This window comes from Eucalyptus grandis, chromosome 7, assembly GCF_016545825.1.
Source record: "Eucalyptus grandis isolate ANBG69807.140 chromosome 7, ASM1654582v1, whole genome shotgun sequence".
NCBI classification, from domain to species: Eukaryota; Viridiplantae; Streptophyta; class Magnoliopsida; order Myrtales; family Myrtaceae; genus Eucalyptus; species Eucalyptus grandis.
The window spans coordinates 40,837,870-40,862,268 of record NC_052618.1 but is presented as its reverse complement, the minus strand read 5'-3'; the positions used below and the strand labels follow the sequence as shown (position 1 = coordinate 40,862,268).

Sequence of the window (24,399 nt, the reverse complement as noted above, 5' to 3'; positions counted from 1 at the left end):
CGACGGCATCCTCGGCCTCCTCGACTCTGCCTCATCCCCGTCGCCTCCGTCGGCGACTCCAAGGTCTTCTTCCTCTAGATCAGTTCCGGACCCTTGGCGAGCCCCCTCACCGGATCGGCGAGGGCTCGCCTCGCCGGCGACCGCGAGGCGAGCCCTCGCCGATCTGGCGGGGGCTCGCCCCGCCGTCGCCGGGCCGCGTCGGCGAGGCGAGCCCTCGCCCGGGACCGGTGACGGCGAGGGCTCGCCCGCCGGCCGCCTCTCGGCCCGGCGACCGGCCAGCCCTCCCCTCTGGCCGGTCGCCGGAGCCTAGGGAAGAAGGAGGAGAGGAGGAGGAAAGAGGGAGAGGAAAAAAAAAGGAAAAAAGATAAAAATAATTAATAAAATATTTCAAAAAATAAAATATTATTAAAAAAATATTGGCGCCGGCCACACTGCCACGTCGCCGACCGGTCATTTTTGGCCGGATGGAGTGATCGGGAATAATAGTAAAAGGTTTAGGACTTGATTGGTCAAAAATAAGTTTAGGACTAAATTGGCATAATTGCAATAGGTTTAGGACTTTTTTGGTAATTTTCCCCAAACATGGACGTCATAGGTGGGCTCCATCTTTCTCCTATAAAAAGCCCCTAATTCCCGACTTTCTAAAGGCCCAAATAGAGAGTAACCTCTAATCAAGTATATCCAAAGTGAGTCGAAAGAAATACTAAACATGGCTTCCAAATCTTCAGCCTCGCCAGTATTTCTCGTTTCAATCATTTTGGCTCTTGTGTTTGGCATCAACGGCAGAGAAATCGTTGTCTATTGGGGTCAGAATGGCAACGTGAGAGTGCTAGTATGAACAAAATAAAGGAGTTAGGGAAGAGAATAAGAACACGAGATTTATAGTGGTTCGGCTTAATCCAAGCCTACGTCCACTCTCCCACGATAACAGCCTTCTTGGCTGGATTCCACTATGCAATCAACAAGAGATTACAACTCCGAGTGCAAACACTTAGTAGTAGATCACACTATCTTACTAAGTCACTCTCTTGGTATTTCTCTCACGATTACAAAACGTTTAAGCTCTCAAGAGACAAGTATATGATCTAAAGTCGCTTAGACTTTGGAATTATAAATTCTACGCTCCGTCTCTTACTTGCTCATCGGTCCATGATCTCCTTAAATACTCCTCCACTTCCAAACTACCGTTGGACAGTATCCCGGAGAATCGTCTTCCAATATACCCATTGGACAGCTCGTATCTTAGAAGATTTGGTAGCCGTTGAGTGACAAAGGTAAAATCCCAAATTGATTCCGATCGCCCATACAAACGAAATCTTGGTTTTCATAAGTAAAGCTTCTTCGTATAGAAAGATCTTGTCTTCAATCAAATCAATCTTGATGTGGAATCCAAACCAGATCACTAGTCGTTGTATGATTGGGCTTGAGTTACGATTCATCGAATCTGGATGTAAAGTCCGAGTCTTGAGACTTTACGATATGAGTCTTGAGACTTTACAACCCGGGTCTTTAGACTTTAAGGTCTGTACCCGATTCAGCTTCAGCATAGAGTCTATCTTCGGTTCATCATTCACGTTCAATCTGGAATTAGTCGAGTTGACAGACTTCTAAGGTAGAACAGACTTTGATACTAAAGTCCGGCGGTCTTCGAGACTTTGAGTCTTGAGTGCGGCAGTCTTCGGACTTTGAGTCTCGAGTCCGGCAGTCTTGGACTTTGAGTCTTGAGTCCGCAGTCTTCGGACTTTGATAATATCCTTTACATGTTCTATTATCTGTATGGTCTATTACTCAACCATCAAACATGTTAGTAGCCTTTGATTTATTTTGTCATCTTCAAAACATCATAAGGGATTTCCCTAACAATCTCCCCTTTTTGATGATGACAAAACAATCTCTGAATATGCAGATTTGTAAACATGCTTTTAAAAATATTAATTTAAATCAAAGGATATCAGAAGATAGCAAATAAATTGAGCATAAGAATATATAGAAAAATAATCGCAGCTCAATATTATGCCATAGATAATATCAACCAATCAGCACATATGCATATTCATAACTTCTCCCCCTTTTGTCATAATCAAAAAGCGATAATGATGGATTCACGTAGAAAATATGACATATAATTTCCAAAAAGATCAGCTTTTATAAAGTAAATCGAATATTAAAGATATGCAATATAGCTCACTTCGATTATATCAGCAAATATCCAATAAAAATCACGGATGCATCATAAAATGCACGTACCTTTTTTGTCATAATAATATCAATAAGAGATTTGTTTAATGACAAAAGGTAATAAGAGATGCACTAATCGGATTTTGTAGAATAAATTCTGACACAATTACCTTTCCTTCCATCCATAATAAGATCATAATCAATCAAAAAAGATTTTTCCATAATTGATCAAAGCTCCCCTCAATTTGTTGCCTTTTGAGGTGATCACGATTCTTTTCCTTTTCTTTTGGATTCGATTTCTCCCCCTTGATTTCCTCATTAGATTTCGAGTCAGTTTGAATCGGACTCGATTTTGAGTCTCTGTCCGAGTTAGACTCAGATTCCGAATGTGCCATCAAGCATAGATTTCCTTGTTCTTCCATACGTCATATTCCTTTCCATCAAAATATGGTGGCCTTGTGTTGCTTTGCCCTTCCATAAGTCCTGGTGCCAACATACTAGCCATAAAGAATCTTTAGCTCGAAAGTAAAAACACTTTTATAAACCGAGCACTTGGCTCTGATACCAATTGAGAGTGCTAGTATGAACAAAATAAAGGAGTTAGGGAAGAGAATAAGAACACGAGATTTATAGTGGTTCGGCTTAATCCAAGCCTACGTCCACTCTCCCACGATAACAGCCTTCTTGGCTGGATTCCACTATGCAATCAACAAGAGATTACAACTCCGAGTGCAAACACTTAGTAGTAGATCACACTATCTCACTAAGTCACTCTCTTGGTATTTCTCTCACGATTACAAAACGTTTAAGCTCTCAAGAGACAAGTATATGATCTAAAGTCGCTTAGACTTTGGAATTATAAATTCTACGCTCCGTCTCTTACTTGCTCATCGGTCCATGATCTCCTTAAATACTCCTCCACTTCCAAACTACCGTTGGACAGCATCCCGGAGAATCGTCTTCCAATATACCCATTGGACAGCTCGTATCTTAGAAGATTTGGTAGCCGTTGAGTGACAAAGGTAAAATCCCAAATTGATTCCGATCGCCCATACAAACGAAATCTTGGTTTCCATAAGTAAAGCTTCTTCGTATAGAAAGATCTTGTCTTCAATCAAATCAATCTTGATGTGGAATCCAAACCAGGATCACTAGCCGTTGTATGATTGGGCTTGAGTTACGATTCATCGAATCTGGATGTAAAGTCTGAGTCTTGAGACTTTACGATATGAGTCTTGAGACTTTACAACCTGGGTCTTTAGACTTTAAGGTCTGTACCCAGTTCAGCTTCAGCATAGAGTCTATCTTCTGGTTCAGCTTCAGCATAGAGTCCGTCTTTCGGTTCATCATTCACGTTCAACTGGAATTAGTCGAGTTGACAGACTTCTAAGGTAGAACAGACTTTGATACTAAAGTCCGGCGGTCTTCGACTTTGAGTCTTGAGTCCGGCAGTCTTGGACTTTGAGTCTCGAGTCCGCGTCTTCGACTTTGAGTCTTGAGTCCGCGGTCTTCGGACTTTGATAATATCCTTTACATGTTCTATTATCTGCATGGTCTATTACTCAACCATCAAACATGTTAGTAGCCTTTGATTTATTTTGTCATCTTCAAAACATCATAAGGGATTTCCCTAACACAACGAAGGCAGTTTAGCCAACACACGTGCCTCCGGAAACTACAACATTGTGAACCTAGCTTTTCTCGTTGTCTTTGGCAATGGCCAGGCTCCTGTGATCAACCTCGCTAGCCACTGCGATCCTCCCAGCGGAGTATGTACCGGCTTGAGCTACGACATCAAGTTTTGCCATGCCGAGGGAGTCAAAGTGATGCTTTCGATTGGAGGAAGCGCGGGAAGTTACTATCTCGCTTCCGCCGAGGATGCCAAACAGGTTGCAACTTATCTATGGGACAACTTTCTAGGAGGCCAGTCCTCACATCGGCCACTTGGGGATGCAGTGCTCGACGGCATCGATTTCAACATCGAAGGAGGCACGACTCAACACTGGGATGATCTGGCTAGGGCCTTGTCTACATATAGTAGTAGTGGGAAGAAGGTGTACTTGGCTGCAGCCCCTCAATGTCCTTACCCAGATGCTTGGCTTGGAGGTGCCCTTCAAACAGGCTTATTCGACTACATTTGGGTCCAATTTTACAACAATCCTTTATGCGAGTACAGTTCTGGGAACATCACTAATCTCCAAGATGCATGGAATCAATGGACTTCAAATACCGCCGGTAAAATCTTTTTGGGATTGCCTGCATCTATGGAAGCAGCTAACAATGGTTTCATCCCTGCGTCGGACCTTACTTCCAAAGTATTGCCTGCCATTAAAGGATCGCGCAAGTATGGGGGCGTGATGTTGTGGTCCAAAAATTATGATGATCAAACTGGATACAGCTCTTCATCAAGGGATCCGTCTAAGGATCCATCCGAGGGTGAATTTTACCTTTAATACTACCATGTAATAAGCTATATTTCTTATTTGCACGTACGTCTTTGTGCTCATGAGAAATCACCTTATGTAATCACATATATTGGTCATGGTGTATACGTGTACCAATTAATGTCAAATATAATAATCATGTCATTGTGGGATAATATACATTGAGATCCACTCTTATATTATACTCAACTCGATAAATATTTTAATTTGCATATAGATTAGCCTGGGTCTGTTTCATTTCAAGCACAAATTTCTAACCTAATTCACGCGTCCCAAGACCGTTCATCGAGATTAATTTCCAATCCCTCAAGTCATGAATAGAAGATGAAAATTGTTGTGTGGACATGGTTTACCAATTTTAGGAAGTGTGATCGACGGTAGTCCTTTCCTTTTAAAGGACACCAAATTTGAAATGCAGATCTCGAACAATTCAAATAAGGAGGAGTCCGAGAAGAATCAACCATGTTCTTTGCAAAGTTCATTGTTCATGGTTATAATCAACTTCTCCAGAGGTGGGAAACCTCCAAGCAACTTCACTATAATAGGGAAGTGTCCTTCCTGAAGATTTGTTTTTAGTATGAGATGATTATATTCGAGCGACCCGATAGGTCAGAGCTAGCCTTTCAGCTCCATGGAGGATAGAACCTGCCGGACCGGGACGAAGCAACCGAAGGAAAAAATTAGAGGGAAGTGAAAATTTTTGTATATTAAGTCATAAAGATCTACACATTTAATTAACATACGATCCACCGTCAAGAGTCGTACTTCTAATGGTCAAATATAGAAGATATATGATCGCAATAGTTTTCGACGATCTGCACCTCCCAACATTCACGCAAAGGTGGTACAGTTCATTGATTTAATGATGGGCACATCTGCAGATTAATCATGATCCGTGCATGGTAAAATATTCAATGAAAGTTCCAGAGGCACGGCCTTAAAAAAAGACCTACGATCATGTACGAGTAAGATGAGATGCAAGGAGGGCATAGGGAGTTGGTAGGGATGAACCGAACAGGGCATCAAAACAAGATGAGATCTGCCGGATCAGTTAGATTCGCTAGTGTTTATGCAGGGATACTTGAAAGCAAGTAAAATGAAGAAAGGGGAAGAGGATCTCGAGACCAGCTGATCATAATAAGCCAGCATCGATTGCAGCCTTCAACCCATTCAATCGCAAAAAGGTAAAAAAAAAGGTTTTATCGTCGGATCCCGTTTACGAGAAAGACGCGTGTTGAATTCGAATGGAGGGTCACGGGAGCGTGATGGTGATCTTAAAAAAAAAAAGCGAAAATTATTTTTGGCCTTAAATATATGTGTTTCCAATAGCAATAGGGTGGGTGGTGGGCTGCCGTTGGATCTTTTTGGTGCCGATGACAAAAGGGGACAACAGAGGTGGGCCCACCACCACCGGAACCGGGGTCCTCTGGGAAGAAGTGGGCCCCCACTCGTCACTAAGGGCGCGTTTGGTAACATTTCTGTTTAAAAATTGTTTCAGGAAACAGAAATAGAAAAAAGTGTTTATGTTCCGGGGAACAATTTTTGAACAAAAAACGCGTTTGGTAAACTTGTTCCGGGAATAAAAAATGAACAGAAACACGTTTGGTAAATTTGTATAATTTTTTTATTTCTTTTATTTTTCTATTTTCTTTCTTATTTTCTCTTTTTTCCTTTTTTCTTTTTTTCTTCTTTTGGCGGTCGGTGCCGCCCCCTCGGCCATGGTCGGCGACCGGTGACGAGGGCCGGCGGCCTCGCCGTAGGCCGGGCGAGATAGAGCTCGCCCGGCCTAGCGCGAGGTCGCCCGCCTTGGCCGGGTGAGCTCAAGGGCCCCGGATCCGGCGAGGCCGAGCTTCACCGGGGCAAGCGACGCTCGGCCTCGCCGGGGTTGGCGACGCTCCGGCGAGGTCGCCGGCCCTCGACGTTTGGCCGCCGGCCCAGCCAAGACCGGCGACCAGCCAAAGAAAAAAAAAAGAAAAAAAGAAGAAGAAAAGAAGAAGAAAAAAAGAGAGAAGAAAAAGAAGAAGAAAGGTGTTTCTAAATTTTGTTCCGAGACAAGAAATAACTTTTTTTTTTTTGTTTTTCATTGAGATGTGTTTCGGGAACAAAAAACGCACAAAAACGCATTTTGTTCCTTTTGTTCTCAGGAACAAAAAAACAAAAAAGTCGTTTAAAAACAGGAAAAAAATGCAAACAAACGCAGCCTAAATGATTCGATCCCACTACGGCTCCTTCGTGGAAAGAACTATTGGGCAGCGTGTCCGGAAAGAAAACCTAGGCCTTTTTTGTCATTGACGCTGGCCCCACACGCTTCGCTTTTGGACAGTCAAACTTGGATAAACATCTCCAGCAATAAAAAACAAACACACAAAAGTCCTCTGGCGACACAAAGCGGAGACCCCCCAAAATACATGTGCCTCCTTCGGTAGATAGATAAAGAAATTAAAATCCAAATAAAAAAGTGAATTTCTTGAGTGGAGAGCTTATACCAAGTAAGTGGAGAGAAACACCGTACATGGCTTCCAAATCTTCAACCTCGCCAGCATTTCTCTTTTCAATCATTTTGGCTCTTGTGGTTTGTGACGGCCCGAGCGGCGGTGCGCAGGGAGGAGAGATGGCGGTGCGTCCGTGCCTCAGTCCCCGAACGTGCGCAGGGAATGGGTCCCTCTCTTGTCCCACATCGCCTAAAGAGGAGTCCTGAGCTAACTTACGCGTTGTGCCTCTGGAAATTACAAGTTTGTGAACCTAGCTTTCCTTAATGTCTTCGGCAACAGCCAAACTCCTATGATCAACCTCGCTGGCCACTGCGATCCTTCCAGCGAGGGATGCACTGGCTTGAGCTCCAAGACAAGCTAGAGGAGTCAAGGTGATGCTCTCGATCGGAGGAGGTGTGGGGAGTTACTATCTCCCTTCCGCTGAGGATGCTAGATCCGTCGCAACTTATCTGTGGGACAACTTCCTGGGAGGCCAGTCCTCATCTCAACCACTTGGGGATGCAATGCTCGACGGCATTGATTTCATCATCGCAACAGGCACGAATCAACATTGGGATGATCTGGCTAGGTACTTGTCTGCATATAGCATCAGTGGAAAGAAGGTGTACTTGGCTGCAGCCCCTCAACGTCCTTATCCGGATGCTTGGGTTGGAGGTGCCCTTCAAACAGGCTTTATACGACTACGTCTGGGTCCAATTTTACGGCAATCCTCCATGCGAATACAGTTCTGGGAACATGGGTAATCTTGAAGATGCATGAATCAATGGACTGCGATTCCCGCTGGAGAAATCTTCTTGGGATTGCCCGCGTCTGCAGATGCTAGTAGTGGTTTTATTCCTGCATCGAATCTTACTTCCATAGTACTGCCCACCATTAAAGGATCTACCAAATATGGGAGTGTGATGTTGTGGTCCAGATATTATGATGGTGAAACTAGATATGGCTCTTCCATTCGAGGGATCTGTCTGAAGGTGAATTTTACCTTTAGTATTACCAATTCAATATATTTGCACCAGATCCCCTTTCTTTGGAATTTTTTTAAGCGGAAACCACTGTACACATTTAACAACAGGAAACCTTACCAAGGAAAACAAGTCTCTTATCGCACCCTACATGTACCATAGAAATTGAGAAATGAAAGGGCAAGGCTGAGTTGAATGATTTCTCACCCCAAGGCACCAGCGTCCAATGGAAAATTTAGCAGCACTTTTCAGTCTCTGCAACAATCAATATAACATGTTTCGAACAGGTCCTGCTCTATCTAAAATATGGCTATCAATACCACCACCATGAAGTTCCCGATTAAAACGACTGCAAATGCAGAGCTGAAATGTGCAAAGTAAAGCCATCATTTGCTATTCCGTAGCTACAAATTACCAACTATTTATTGGGTGGGGAATTGAAAACCAAAACTCTGTTCATGAAACCCCAGAAACAATCAAGGAGCAACATCGAAGGATTCCAGAGAATGGGGGAGAAAAATGAGGTAATGGCTCGTGGTCCAGAGGTGAAGCAGTGCCTTCAATAGAATGCAGAGTATCATCACCTCTTCGACTTTGGAGAAGCAAAACATGCAGTGGATTGGGTGAGCCGGCAAACGGCTTATGCGGTCACAGTCCCAGTCCGCCATTGGATTTCATTCAAGGGCTTTGCAATGCAAGGCTCTAGGATGAGAAGAGATGGAAAATTCCCAAATATGAAATTCAAAAGGAGGATGGGAAAGAGAGAGATTGATTGCGCCCTGCTTTATCACATGAGAGCACATACTAGGTTTTGAGAAAGCCACAGTGAAATTTCCTTGTCTTTCTGTTTCCTGGTGCTTTTATCACATGAGAAAATATAGTAGGCCTTGAGAAACCAACTGTTAATGCCCTCCTCGTGCGACCATTGAAAAACTTCCTATCTCATAAAGCTGGCCAGCTTCATGAGATTGTTCGAGTATTCATTAAACGATCGTGAGATTGACAGTATATGCAATAGCAGTAATCCATAAGAAGATTTGCAATTGCAGACTTGAAAGAACCGTGTATTCGCGAATCCAAGTGAGGCATTTCGCAAGCAATGTTGGGATCAGGATAGAACCCACGAAGATCTAACAGCACGGTGACTAGAGCAAGAATCAAACGACTTTCATGATCTCTAGTTCTCAAACAAGAACGAGCTTTCATTAGCTTGTCCGTTGGATTCACGTTATTAACCTTAAAATTTCTGTACAATTTCTGGTGTGAACTTAAACACACTATGGCCAAATAAGAAATACTTTCGACATCAAAAAATTATTACTACTAGAGACAGCTGCTTATGTAAGAAGTAGGACAATTCTAATAGCATCAATCATAAAGCAAATTTACATACGGGAGACAACAATTAGCTGCCATCAAATGCACGCCGATGAATCCGAATGGCTGGGAAAATAGTCTTTCTAGCAAATGAATGGAGAGAACGGGTTGGGCAGGTTTTCAAGGAATTGGACGTCTGAAAGTTCTGATTGGCTGATTTACCGGCAAAAAAAGGTTTTGTGATGCCATCGGCAAAGAGCTCATCGGCATGTAGAAGGGCAGGGGATAACTGAGAGAGGGAGACATTGAAATTGAAACTCTGGGATTTTTCTGTATAACTCTCAGAGTCGATAGAAGAAGGTCGAAGAGACTCATCAAGACCATCAAAGGAGGTCCTTACATTGGACAACCAGCTATACGAAAAACTATCGATTGCTAGAGGTTTTGTGCTTTCCATGGAACTTAGCAGCTAGTGTCATACAGGGTGATGAGGAGAGTAAGGGGATCCACGCATCAAGTCCTTCTCCTCTATTACCCTCCATATCACTGGCTCAATGAGGCGGCCCCCTTCACGTTTAGCGTTAGGTAAACACCCCTTAGGTGATGATACATGTGAGAATTAGGGTTAGAAGAGAGACTTGAGCACTATTTATAGAGTTTCCAGCCAGTCCCCCTCATTACAGGCCAGGCTCAACTCGGCCCACACTAGCCAGCCCATATCAGACTAATTAAGAAATCTTCTATCTCACCTTAGACCAACCCTGTTTTACGGTAACCGTAAAAGCAGTAAATTACAATATCAATTAATTTAGTCCACATTAGGAAAACTCTTACATTCTCCCACTTGGACTATATTAATTGAAATCGTACTGTATGTGCGCACATTTGGTCCAGAGATAATTCTTAATAGTCAATCCTATTCCATAAAGTCTTAAACGCCGAATTATGACAGTAACTGCATGTATACACACAGAGCCTTCCATGGTCACGAATGCTCTTAACTTTATTGACATGGATTCAATACGGTAGTGTGTCAAATGGATAACATCTCTCATAGAGAGATCCCATTTGTCAGTCGTCATTCTCTTACCTTAGGTGTCACAAAAACTTATGTCACTAGAGAATGCTTTATGGTTCCAATGAACCCACATATGTCTTGTCTTTATGGTTAATATTTCTTTATGTATCACAAGACATATGCACAAGGCTAATAACCGGATGCCCCTAGCCTTCACTCAAGGTTTATACAATCCCTTGAGACTTTATCAATATGTATTCAACATAATAACAACACATTCAAAAATATTTTATTGAATGCAAAAGTTGATACATATCAAACCGTTACAAAGTGTAACGAACACAGATGAAACCTTTATCAGAGTAAAGCCAAAGTAGTTCCCACTAAACAACAACATCTCATGATGCTCCTAGGCCCATACTAATGACATGTCGCTCAGATACACATGGGCGTAGGCCTTTAATTAGTGGATCTGCAACCATATCATCTGTGAAAATATATTATATTATTATGTCACATTTCTATACCGTTTCCTTTTGGTAAAAAAATTTGACCACCATAAATTTAGACCCATTGAGACCTCTGATGTTAATACTACAAATTTGTTATCTCAATACAACCGTATGGGTCTATCCATAAAATTAAAAACGGTAAACTCCTTAATGAGGTTCCGGAGCCTAATAGCCCAAGTAACAACCTAAAAGAATGTTACTAGCATTGCTTATATAGTAGAAGATGACATAAAACTTTATTTACTACACTTCCTACTAACATAAATATGTATTATGTTATCGATCGCATGTCATCATAACAGCTAGCAAAGTTTACATCTAAATACCCTACTAACTGCAATAATTGAACATATTTGTAAATTAACATATAATCTCTTGTCCTCTTTAAGTACCTCAAAACCTTCTTGGCAGTAACCCAGTGATCATGTCCTGGATTCAACTGATATCTGCCTAGAAGTCCCGTCACAAAGACGATATTTAGTCTAGTGCAAGTTCGAGCATACATTATACTTTTAAGTGCACTGACACAAGGTACACCATTTAATTAGATTTTCTCAATATCTAAATAAGGACAATGTGATAGATTTAGTCCATCACCCTTAACAACAGGAGCAATTCCTGGCTTGCAATAATGTATATTGAATAATTCCAAAATACGATCAGCAAATGTCCTCCGAGAAAATCTAATATAATATGGAAAAGACAATCCTAAAGGACCTCAGTACAAAACATATAAGATGTCTCAAGGTCACAACTTGTAAGCAAAATATCATGTACATAGAGTATGAGAAAAATAAATTTCCTCCCACTGACCTTGGGTATGTATTGAATTACTTTGTTCTCAATTGAACAAAATAACAACACTATGAATAAAACTTTTCAGTTTACACACAAGTTTATTTGAAACATCTGTCAAAATCCTCCAGTTGCACAATATAGATTTTGTATCTATTTGGCGTAACTTCATATGAAAATAAATTATTAATGCCACGTTCACTCTGAAATAATCTTTAAAAATATTAGAAAGAAATATTTATTTCTTCACTATTAACTATCCACCCCTATTTCAGAGTGAAAACTTTATTATCTTTTATGGCATTTAATCACATACTTAATTGAGAACAAGAAACGACATTTATATAAGTTGCTAAAACAACCATGTAATGGATATTGTAATCATGCTCTCACAAATAGACTATATAGTCTTATGATATAACTGATAGTCTTTCCTTAACAAATCTCCTGCGTAAAGCTACAACCACTTCATTTTAGACTTGAGAGGTTTGAAAAATTTCATCATAACTATATCAAGAATAGTACATTGAACCTCAATAAGTTTAGTCTATGGTATAGGAGATTCCACAATTGTTTGTACCACAATTGTCTGTATATCCTCTACAATTACGTCGAATTGTAGAAACTTTACAGTATGTGATACCATAATTCTTGTACCTTCTTTAGGGTCATAAAATTAATACCCCTTTAACAATCTAGATAAGATACAAAATAATTCCGAGTGGATCTGAATTCCAATGCACTTAATATTGGATTAGATAACCTCACTTTTGCATGACACCTCTAAATTTCATATGATTCAAGTAATTTACGTCCATTCTATAACTCAAATGAAGTTTCTCACTTATGGCTCTCCTTACCAGAAGGTGGCCGCTTCGATGGATCTGGTGGGCCTCGCATTCTCGCACGAACTGTTTCACCAGCTCTTTCTCTTCATCATTTGTTTTCTTTAATTTGATCTTAATTTTAAAAAAAAAAAAAAAGATGAGCATGATTATGGGCAGACACAATGGAATAAGAGATCCTTGACGAGCGTTTTCTTTTTATCTTTCCTATTCAATCCGCCTATTGATTCCCATAGGTCATTGCTTCCCTTATAGAAAATTTTGCCCACCTCCCACGAGCTTTAGCCCTCGTTTCCCTTCGGCTTTTTCATTGAAACTTCCCCCGTAGAAGACTCCCAAAATCTCTTTTATTTTGTCAAACCGCTTTTTCACGGTTTCCCCTCGAATCTTCGCTGAATTAATTTCTTCAGCCGCGTGGGAACACTTAATTCTCTACTTTCCCTATTGTTCCTCGGCCTAGAATCTCTAGAATGTGTCCCTTATTCACGTCCCAATTTTGCAAAAATTAACGCCTCAAATCTCACCATCCTTTGCTTGAAAATCACACTTTCCTTTATGAGAATCGATTGAACTTTCTTGCCCTATTGGAACGATGACCAGATGATCATTTAGGTAGCGAAGAGGAAGCCAAAACCGAAAAGCTACGTGCCTACATCTGAGCAAGGCTGGCCGCAACCCTCACCCAAAAGGCCATCACAGTTGCGAGCAAGAAAGTCGCAACCCTTGCCAGCAGCTGGGGTCCTCAAAATATAAAAAATAAAAAAATTATTAAAATTTATCTACATCAGCGCAATCGTGCTACATAAGACGATTGGTGTTTACATCAGCGAATTCCAATCAAAATTAATAAGATGGACTCAGTTGGAAAAAGAAAAAAAGAAAGTGTTTAATACTTAACTAATAAAATTAAAAAGATCATTTGGACAATTCTGACTCTTTTTAAGGAAATCTGCTCTGGCTTCTTCGTGGAAAGAACCGTTCGGTCGTGTGTCGGGGGACGCTCTTTTTAAGGAAATGCTCTCCGGCTTCTTCGTGAAAAAAACTGTTCGGCCGTGTGTAGGGGTGTGCATGGTCCGAGCGGGCGGTTCCCGACCTAGAACCGGAACCGCCCATTAAGGACCGGTTCGAAAAATTGGAACCAGGATCCACCCATTAGTTGCATGGATCCACCGGGAATCGGACCGCCAGTCCGGTCCGATTCCCGGGTGGATCCATGGAACCAGTCTCACAATAATAATAATATCATTTTCTCGAAAGCTCCGATCTTGACGGGGAAACAACTTTGGTTTTCGACCAAAATTGCTGGTTCTTCGCCGCCTGACCTATTCCTCTTCTCCTCCTCCAGCAGCCCTGCTTCTTCACGTGCTTGTTTTTTGCCCACCTTCTCCTCCTCCTGCAGCCCTGCTTCTTCATGTGCTTGCTTTTTGCTCACCTTCTCCTCCTCCTGCAGCCCTGCTTTTTCATGTGCTTGCAGCCCTGCTTCTTCATGTGCTTGCTTTTTGCCCACCTTCTCCTCCTCCTACAACCCTGCTTTTTCATCTTTTTCATGTGCTTGCAGCCCTCCTTCTTCATGTGCTTGCTTTTTGCCCACCTTCTGCTCCTCGTGCAGCCTTGCTTCTTCGCGTGCTTGTTTTTTGCCCACCAATTGCTCGACGTTTTGTGAAGGTGCACCTTGGACTTTTTAGCTTCAGCGCCTCTCCATTTGGTTTGACTGAAAATCGGCGCCTCTCCATTTGGTGCGCTGTGGACTTTTTTCCCACTTTAATTATTTTTTTTAATTATTTGATTTGGATTTGTTAATTTGTAATTCCATTTTTTAATATTAAAAATTAATATATTATTTTAATATAATCGGTCCGGTCCGGGTGGACGGATCTGCCCATGGAACCGGGAACTGGACCGGTACCCACCGATTCCCATAAATTGGAATTGGGAGCCGGACCGGTTCCCTCAAGAACCACTGGTTCCGAGCGGTCCGGACCGGTCCTGATTCTTTTGCACACCCCTAGCCGTGTGCGACCCTTGCCAGTAGCTGGGGCCCTCAAAAAATAAAAAATAAAAAATTTATTAAAAATTATCCACATCAGCGCAATCGTGCTGCATAAGACGGTTGGCGTTCACATCAGCAAATTCCAATCCAAATTAATAAGATGGACTCAGTTGGCAAATAAAAAGAAAGTGTTTAGTACTTAACTAGTAAAATTAAAAAGATCATTTGGACAATTCTGACTCTTTTTAAGGAAATCGGCTCTGGCTTCTTCGTGTAAAGAACCGTTCGGCCGTGTGTCGGGGGACACTCTTTTTAAGGAAATGCCCTCCGGCTTCTTCGTGGAAAAAACTGTTCGGCGGTGTGTCAGGGGACACTCTTTCTAAGGAAATGCTCAGGGGACAAAACCTGGGCCATCCATTTTTCCGGTACTTGCCCCACACGCTTTGCTTTTGAACGGCAAAAACTTGGAGAAATATTCCGGGCGACGGAAAACAAACACGCAAAAGTCCTCTGATCAAAAGAAACGACGACCCCAACATACGTGTGCCTCCTTCCTTAGATAATTGGAGAAATTCTAATCCAAATAAGAAAGTGAATTTCTTGAGATTCCTCTCAGGCGGACTCTAGCTTAAAACATAATTTAACAGGTTTAATCCACAATCACTAGTTGATGAGATATGTATCAGAATGCTCATGTGCCAAGTCACGCACTCTCCCAAACAACACAAACATGGACATCATAGGTGGGCTCCATCTTTCTCCTATAAAAAGCCCCTAATTCCCGACTTTCTAAAGGCCCAAAGAAAGAGCAACCTCTAATCAAGTATATCGAGTGAGTCCAAAGAAATACTAAACATGGCTTCCAAATCTTCAGCCTCGCCAGTATTTCTCATTTCGGTCATTTTGGCTCTTGTGGTTGGCATCAACGGCGGAGAAATTACTGTCTATTGGGGTCAGAATGGCGGCGAAGACAGTTTAGCTGACACTTGTGCCTCCGGAAACTACGACATTGTGAACCTAGCTTATCTCGATGTCTTCGGCAATGGCCAGGCTCCTGTATTAAACCTCGCTGGCCACTGCGATCCTCCCAGCGGAGGATGTACCGGCTTGAGCTCCGACATCAATTCTTGCCAAGCTAGGGGAGTCAAGGTGATGCTCTCGATCGGAGGAAGCTCGGGAAGTTACTATCTCGCTTCCGCCGAGGATGCTAAAGAGGTTGCGACTTATCTATGGAACAACTTTCTAGGAGGCCAGTCCTCATCTCGGCCGCTTGGGGATGCAGTGCTCGACGGCATCGATTTCGACATCGTAAAAGGCACGGATCAACACTGGGATGATCTGGCTACGTACTTGTCTGCACATAGCAGCAGTGGGAAGAAGGTGTACTTGGCTGCAGCCCCTCAATGTCCTTACCCAGATGCTTGGCTTGCAGTTGCCCTTCAAACAGGCTTATTCGACTACGTTTGGGTCCAATTTTTCAACAATCCTCCATGCGAGTACAATTCTGGGAACATCACTAATCTCCAAAATGCATGGAATCAATGGACTTCAAATACCGCCGGTAAAATCTTTTTGGGATTGGCCGCATCTTTGGATGCAGCTAACAATGGTTTCATTCCTGCGTCGGACCTTATTTCCAAAGTATTGCCCGCCATTAAAGGATCTGCCAACTATGGGGGCGTGATGTTGTGGTCCAAATATTATGATGATGGATACAGCTCTTCCATCGAGGAATACGTCCGAGGGTGAATTTTACCTTTAATACTACCGTGTAATAAGCTACATGTCTTGTTTACATGTACGTCTTTGTACTCATCAGAAATCACTTTATGTAATCACATATATTGGTCATGGTGTATACGTGTACCAATTAATGTCAAATATAATAATGATGTCATTGTGGGATAATCTATATTGAGATCCACTCTTATATTATACTCAACTCGATAAATATTCTAATTTGCATATAGATTAGCCTGGGTCTATTTCATTTCAAGCACAAATTTCTAACCTAATTCACGTGTCCCAAGACCGTTCATCGAGATTAATTTCCAATCCCTCAAGTCATGAATAGAAGAGGAAAAATGTTGCATGGACATGGTTTACCAATATTAGGAAGTGGGATCGACGGTTGTCCTTTCCTTTCAAAGGACATCAAATTTGAAATGCAGATCTCGAACAATTCAAATAAGGAGGAGTCCAAGCAGAATCAACCATGTTACTGCAAAGTTCATTGTTCATGGTTATAATCAACTTCTCCAGAGGTGGGAAACCTCCAAGCAACTTCACTATAATAGGGAAGTGTCCTTCCTGAAGATTTGTTCTTAGTATGAGATGATTACATTCGAGCGACCCGATAGGTCAGAGCCGGCCTTTCAGCTCCATGAAGGATAGAACCTGCCGGACCGGGACGAAGCAACCAAAGGAAAAAAAATTAAGAGGGAAGTGAAAATTTTCGTATATTCAGTCATAAAGATCTACACATGTAATCAACATACGATCTACCGTCAGAGTCGTACTTCTAATGGTCAAATACGAAACATATATGATCGCAATAGTTTTCGACGATCTGCACCTCCAAACATTCACGCAAAGGTGGTACAGTTCATTGATTTAATGATGGGCACGTCTGCAGATTAATCATGATCGGTGCACGGTAAAATATTCAATGAAAGTTCCAGGGACATGGCCTTAAAAAAAATGACCTCCGATCATGTACGAGTAAGATGATACTGATTCAATATATTTATAACGGATTCCCTTTCTTTGGAACTTCTTTCTAAGCAGAAAAGGCTGTACACATTTAACAACAGGAAACCTTATCGAAGGAAACATGTCACTTATCGCATCCTACATGTACCATCGAAATTAAGAAATGAAAGGGCGAGGCTGAGCTGAATGATTGCTCACCCGAAGGCACCAGCGTCCAGTTGAAAATTTAGCAGCACTTTTCAGTATCCGCAACAATCGATCTAACATGTCGAGAACAGGTTGTGCTTTATCTAAAATATGGCTATCAATACCAACACCATGAAGTTCCCTATTAAAACGACCGCAAATGTGGAGCTGAAATGGGCAAAGTAGAGCCATCTTTTGTCATTTCATAGCCACAAATTATTAACTGTTTCGTGGGTGCGGAATTGAAAATCCAAACTCTGTTCGCGAAATCCTAGAATTTAATCAAGGAGCATCGAGGGACTCCTGAGAGTGGGGGAGAAAAATGAGGTAAGGGCTCGTGATCCAAAGGTGAAGCAGTGTCTTCTATAGAATGCATAGTATCCTCGCCTCTTGAGAGATCTGAAAAAATACTAGAATTGCTATATAGTATTCTCAATCGGAACTTTGTTATATGAGGCAAATGGTTCCTTAAAAAAAGTCACGTCTAATAATCCAACTCCGTTGTTCTATCCAAATTCGAAGTAACATTTTTCCAACATTTATCTCCTTCGGTTCGATTGAAATTTTTTTTAACAAAAGGATGAGCATGATCATGGGCAGATATGATGGCATGAGAGATCCTTGACGAGTGTTTTCTCTTATTTTTCCTTTCCAATCCGCCTATTGATTCCCACAGGTCATTGCTTTCCTTATGGAAAAGTTACGCCCACCTCCCACGAGCTTCAGCCCTTGTTTCCCTTCCGCTTTTTCATTGAAACTTCCCTTGTAGAAGACTCCCAAAATCTCTTTTGTTTAGTCCACCCACCAATCACGGTTTACCCTCTAATCTACATTGAATAAATTTCTTTAGCCGCCTTGGACCACTCGATTCTCTACCTTCCGTATTGTTCCTTGGCCGAGAATGTCCAGAATATGTGTCCCTTAGTCACTTCCCAATTTCGCAAAAATTAGCCCTCAAATCTCACCATCCTTTGCTCGAAAGCCACACTTTCCTTTAAGAGAATCGGTTTAACTTTCTTGCCCTATTGGAACGATGAGCAGGTGATCGTCAATGTCGCGAAGAGGAAGCCGAAACCGAAAAGCTACGCGCCTAGATTTGGGCAAGGCTGGCCTTGACACTCATTCAAAAGGTTATCGCAGTCGCGGGCGAGGGCTGCACATCCTTGCTCATGGTCGGTGAGGAAGTTGCGACCCTCGTCAGTAGTCAACGAGAGCCCTCACCGGCCATAGTAAAAAAAAAAAGGAATTAAAGAAGGAAAAGAGAAACAAATAAAAATTATTAACATCAGGGTCGGTCATGTTACATAATACGGTTAGTGTCGACGTCAGTGAATTCCGATCAAAATTGATCTAATAAACTCAGTTGACAAAAAAAAAAGAGAAGAAAATACTTAATACTCACTTAATACATTTAAAAAGAATTATTGGACAATTTTCCTTGACACTTTTCAAAAATCCACTACGGCTTCTTCGTAAAAAGAAGGGGAAGGGTGTCCGGAAAGAAAACCTAGGCCTTTTTTTTCACTGACGCTGGCCCCACACGCTTCGCTTTTGGACGGTTAAACTTGGATAAACATCTCCAGCAATAAAAAACAAACACACAAAAGTCCTCCGGCGACACAAAGCGGAGACCCCCCCTCCAAAAAAAAAAAAAATACATGTGCCTCCTTCGGTAGATAGATGGAGAAATTAAAATCCAAATAAAAAAGTGAATTTCTTGAGTGGAGAGCTTATACCAAGTGAGTGGAGAGAAACACCGAACATGGCTTCCAAATCTTCAACCTCGCCAGCATTTCTCTTTTCAATCATTTTGGATCTTGTGGTTGGCATCAACGGCGGAGGAATTGCTATCTATTGGGGTCAGAACGGCAACGAAGGCACTTTAGCCGAGGCTTGTGCCTCTGGAAATTACAAGTTTGTGAACCTAGCTTTCCTTAATGTCTTCGGCAACGGCCAGACTCCTATGATCAACCTCGCTGGCCACTGCGATCCTTCCAGCGGAGGATGCACCGGCTTGAGCTCCGAGATCAAGTCTTGCCAAGCTAGGGGAGTCAAGGTGACGCTCTCGATCGGAGGAGGTGTGGGGAGTTACTATCTCCCTTCCGCCGAGGATGCTAGATACGTCGCAACTTATCTGTGGGACAACTTCCCGGGAGGCCAGTCCTCATCTCGACCACTTGGGGATGCAGTGCTCGACGGCATTGATTTCGTCATCGCAACAGGCACGAATCAACACTGGGATGATCTGGCTAGGTACTTGTCTGCATATAGCATCAGTGGAAAGAAGGTGTACTTGGCTGCAGCCCCTCAATGTCCTTATCCGGATGCTTGGGTTGGAGGTGCCCTTCAAACGGGCTTATATTACTACGTCTGGGTCCAATTTTACGGCAATCCTCCATGCGAGTACAGTTCTGGGAACATGGGTAATCTCGAAGATGCATGGAATCAATGGACTTCGATTCCCGCTGGAGAAATCTTCTTGGGATTGCCCGCGTCTGCGGATGCTAGTAGTGGTTTTATTCCTGCATCGAATCTTACTTCCATAGTACTGCCCACCTATGAAGCACGGACACGCTCGGGAACCTTCCGTGTCGTGTCGGACACGTGTCGGCGTGTCGGACACGCTCCGACACGCGGTCAACACGTGTCGGATTTTCCGACACGTGGTCAACTTTTCTCGACACGCGAGTCGGAGCGTGTCCGAGCAAGAGGCTGGGTTTCTGGAGCGGATCTGCAAGCGTGAAGGGAGAGGGAATCGTTGGCGATGGAGGGTGAAGACGAGGCGAGGGAGAGGAAGCAAGGCTGCGGAGGCGAGGCAGCAGCAGTGAGGCCGCGACGGTGAGGCCGCGACGGTGAGAGAAGGCTGGAGGAAGAGAGAACCAGGCGACCGAGATGGCCGCGACAGAGGACCGGAGACAAGGCTACGACCGCAAAAGAGAGAGGACCAGAAGCAAGGCAGTGAGCAGCTGCAACGAGGTGACCAAGAGAGAATAGGGATTGAGAGGAAGAGGATCGTGCAAATGGAGGAGGGAGCGGCCCTTTTCCGAGAGTTTTCAAGCTGCTCTCGAAGGGTTTCTAAAAGATAGAATGGGTGCCGTGCAAGGAGGATGAGCAGTGAACACAGAAGGAGGAGGAGGCTACGATTTAGTTTTCCAAGGAGGGGGTGCCGTAAAGGAGGAGTCAAAGGGGGATGGGGCAGCTAGGTTTAGGTTTCCAAGGAGTGCAGGAAAAAATTTAAAACTGAGGTACCGTGCATTTGGGTTTTCAAGGAAGAGCAGGAAAAATAAAAGTAAAATATGATGGTGCCGGAAGAGCCAAAAACAAATTAAAATGGGATGCTTGTCCTGGGCGGGATGTCCCTTTTTTCTTTTCTTTTTTGGAGGGAGAGGGTGGAGGGTGATTTTAAAAAAGAAAAAAAACGAATAATGTTGAATAATAATAAATTATGATCATCATGAAAAATTATAAATTTATTTAAATAAATTGACTCTACTCTTTATTTTTGAAATAATCATATGTATATATAAAAATATTTATTTAATATTTAACGTGTCGGAACGTGTCGGAATTCTCTACTTTTTTAGAAATGACGTGTCGCGTGTCGTGTCGTGTCGCGTGTCACGTGTCGCGTGTCGGTGCTACATAGCTGCCCACCGTTAAAGGATCTGCCAAATATGGGGGTGTGATGCTGTGGTCCAGATATTATGATGGTCAAACTAGATATATCTCTTCCATCAAGGGATCTGTCTGAAGGTGAATTTTACCTTTAGTACTACCAATTCAATATATTTGCATCAGATCCCCTTTCTTTGGAATTTTTTTAAGCGGAAAACACTGTACACATTTAACAACAGGAAACCTTACCAAGGAAAACAAGTCTCTTATCGCACCCTACATGTACCATAGAAATTGGGAAATGAAAGGGCAAGCCTGAGTTGAATGATTGCTCACCCCAAGGCACCAGCGTCCAATGGGAAATTTAGCAGCACTTTTCAGTCTCTGCAACAATCAATATAACATGTTTCGAACAGGTCCTGCTCCATCTAAAATATGGCTATCAATACCACCACCATGAAGTTCCCGATTAAAACGACTGCAAATGCAGAGCTGAAATGTGCAAAGTAAAGCCGTCATTTGTTATTCCGTAGCTACAAATTACCAACTATTTCTTGGGTGGGGAATTGAAAACCAAAACTCTGTTCATGAAACCCCAGAAACAATCAAGGAGCAACATCGAAGGATTCCAGAGAATGGGGGAGAAAAATGAGGTAATGGCTCGTGGTCCAGAGGTGAAGCAGTGCCTTCAATAGAATGCAGAGTATCATCACCTCTTTGACTTTGGAGAAGCGAAACATGCGGTGGATTGGGTGAGCTGGCAAACGGCTTATGCGGTCACAGTCCCGGTCCGCCATTGGATTTCATTCAGGGGCTTTGCAATGCAAGGCTCTGGGATGAGAAGAGATGGAAAATTCCCAAATATGAAATTCAAAAGGAGGATGGGAAAGAGAGAGATTGATTGCTCCCTGCTTTATCACATGAGAGCACATAGTAGGTTTTGAGAAAGCCACAGTTAAATTTCCTTATCTTTCTGTTTCCTGGTGCTTTTATCACATGAGAAAATATAGTAGGTCTTGAGAAACCAACTGTTAATGCCCTCCTCGTGCGAACATTGAAAAACTTCCTATCTCATAAAGCTGGCCAGCTTCATGAGATTGTCCCAGTATTCATTAAACGATCGTGAGATTGACAGTATATGCAATAGCAGTAATCCATAAGAAGATTTGCAATTGCAGACTTGAAAGAACCGTGTATTCGCGAATCCAAGTGAGGCATTTCGCAAGCAATGTTGGGATCAGGATAGAACCCACGAAGATCTAACAGCACGGTGACTAGCGCAAGAATCAAACAACTTTCATGATCTCTCTAGTTCTCAAACAAGAACGAGCTTTCATTAGCTTGTCCGTTGGATTCACGTTATTAACCTTAAAATTTCTGTACAATTTCTGGTGTGAACTTTAACACACTATGGCCAAATAAGAAATACTTTCGACATCAAAAAATTATTACTACTGGAGACAGCTGCTTATGTAGGAAGTAGGACAATTCTAATAGCATCAATCATAAAGCAAATTTACATACAGGAGACAACAATTAGCTGCCATCGAATGCACGCCGATGAATCCGAATGGCTGGGAAAATAGTCTTTCTAGCAAATGAAGGGAGAGAACGGGTTGGGCAGGTTTTCAAGGAATTGGACGTCTGAAAGTTCTGATTGGCTGATTTACCGGCAAAAAAAGGTTTTATGATGCCATCGGCAAAGAGCTCATCAGCATGTAGAAGGGCAGGGGATAACTGAGAGAGGGAGACATTGAAATTGAAACTCTGGGATTTTTCTGTATAACTCTCAGAGTCGATAGAAGAAGGTCGAAGAGACTCATCAAGACCATCAAAGGAGGTCCTTACATTGGACAACCAGCTATACGAAAAACTATCGATTGCTAGAGGTTTTGTGCTTTCCATGGAACTTAGCAGCTAGTGTCATACAGGGTGATGAGGAGAGTAAGGGTTTATATGTGTTGGTAGGGATTAGACTTAATACATGTGGCATCTCTATGTTACTCGAGTTGTATTAGGATCGAAGGTCAGGGACAGCAGGAACATGAATAGAATAAAGGAAAGCAAATAGGCAATTATTTTGTCTGAATGGCTTTTGTCATGCTTGATATGCCAATGAAGTTATTTGTCCGTGTTGGTCGCATGCTTCGTACATTTTTTCTCTCATCATGCATAATACCAAAAGCATGGGCCAATATATTATGGAAGTTTTCATATGAGTTAACGCGATTCCTTGCAAATCAGTAAGTCTGTGAATTTGCTGGAGAGACTCCACTTTCATCACAGAACAACAAATACAAATACTCTTCTCATCTAATTGAAGGTACAACATCGTGGATTGAGCTGATCCTCTTATGTGCGATAAACATAAAATAATGACAGTACTTTTTAATACATTAGTAACAGTTTAACATCATCATGCAATATTTAATAAAGCTGGATCTTACAGTTGCATTCTAGAAGTGCTATATAAAATATTAGATGCAGGTTCCAGATGTCAGCATCAACATTCAGAAAAGACAATGCGAGATCTAAATTACAAGGGTAGACAGCTATTTCCAAGATTTTGTCTTCTAGATCTCGAAAGGCCAAAATGAGTAGATTCACGTAAATGTCTGAAGTGACCATAGATGTGAACCTAGATAGTGATGTAAAGAAAAGGGCTTATGCAGCCCAGACTGCGCACACTCGGCTAAAGAGTGCTAAAGGCTGAACACCTGCGTAGATTTTTGACAGGGTACATCATCAAGCAAAAAAGATAACGATGAGTTGCAGAGTCCGTGGACCCCTTGCAGACATTCAATCTAACTTTATTCTATGCTAACCAAAATAAACATTAATATAGGCGATAAGATAACAAACAACCTTTTTTCAATGCAAAACTTCGCTCATGTACTGCTGAACTTCTAGACGTACACAAACTATTATAGACGTTGTCTACACTTAAGAAGGCCAGACTTAATCTGCTCAGGCCAGAAACTTATCCAGTTATGCAGCAATATATACCTCCAACCACACGAAACCGTAATTTCACCTAGATATTTGCTTCAATAATTCTGCTCAAGCAATCTAAACAGCTATTTAAACTGCCATGAGCATGGAGTGTGCTAATATTGGAGCTCTTTCCGCATGGGCATTGAGCTGGGTTTGAGGCTGTTGAGAAGAGACCAAACCAAACATTAAAAATTGAATAATTACATGTCTCGTGAAATCTTTTGAAGATGCAAAACCGAATATAGCCAGGAAACACTCACATCGGAAATTGAGAAACAATTACTAAAAAGAATACAAGTTTTAATAAGCAAAACTCAGGTTACAGATGAAGAACGTGAA

The 24,399-nt window shown here is 42.2% G+C and overlaps 2 protein-coding genes and 2 pseudogenes across 2 annotated transcripts; all 4 read left to right on the top strand.

Moving 5' to 3' along the window:
• Positions 1-709: 709 nt before the first annotated feature.
• On the top strand, positions 710-4,631 carry LOC120296142 (annotated as a pseudogene).
• Positions 4,632-7,331: 2,700 nt separating this feature from the next.
• On the top strand, positions 7,332-8,420 carry LOC120296141 (annotated as a pseudogene).
• A 6,988-nt stretch (positions 8,421-15,408) lies between these two features.
• Positions 15,409-16,317, top strand: LOC120295404 (acidic endochitinase-like). Its single transcript, XM_039316520.1, has one exon. It carries the CDS (start codon positions 15,409-15,411, stop codon positions 16,300-16,302), a length of 894 nt encoding a protein of 297 aa, XP_039172454.1. The 3' UTR covers positions 16,303-16,317.
• Positions 16,318-19,142: 2,825 nt separating this feature from the next.
• LOC120295317 (hevamine-A-like) lies at positions 19,143-21,341 on the top strand. Its single transcript, XM_039316340.1, has 2 exons — positions 19,143-19,996; positions 21,098-21,341. The coding sequence occupies exons 1-2, from the start codon at positions 19,214-19,216 to the stop codon at positions 21,200-21,202; spliced, it is 888 nt and encodes a 295-aa protein (XP_039172274.1). The 5' UTR covers positions 19,143-19,213; the 3' UTR covers positions 21,203-21,341.
• The last annotated feature ends 3,058 nt before the right edge of the window (positions 21,342-24,399 follow it).

Bases quoted from the DNA above. Each gene is read 5' to 3' on its own strand.
- LOC120295317 (XM_039316340.1), top strand. From the start codon at position 19,214: ATGGCTTCCAAATCTTCAACCTCGCCAGCATTTCTCTTTTCAATCATT. The intron at 19,997-21,097 runs GTACTGCCCACC...GGTGCTACATAG, and splicing joins CATCGAATCTTACTTCCATA to CTGCCCACCGTTAAAGGATC.
- LOC120295404 (XM_039316520.1), top strand. From the start codon at position 15,409: ATGGCTTCCAAATCTTCAGCCTCGCCAGTATTTCTCATTTCGGTCATT.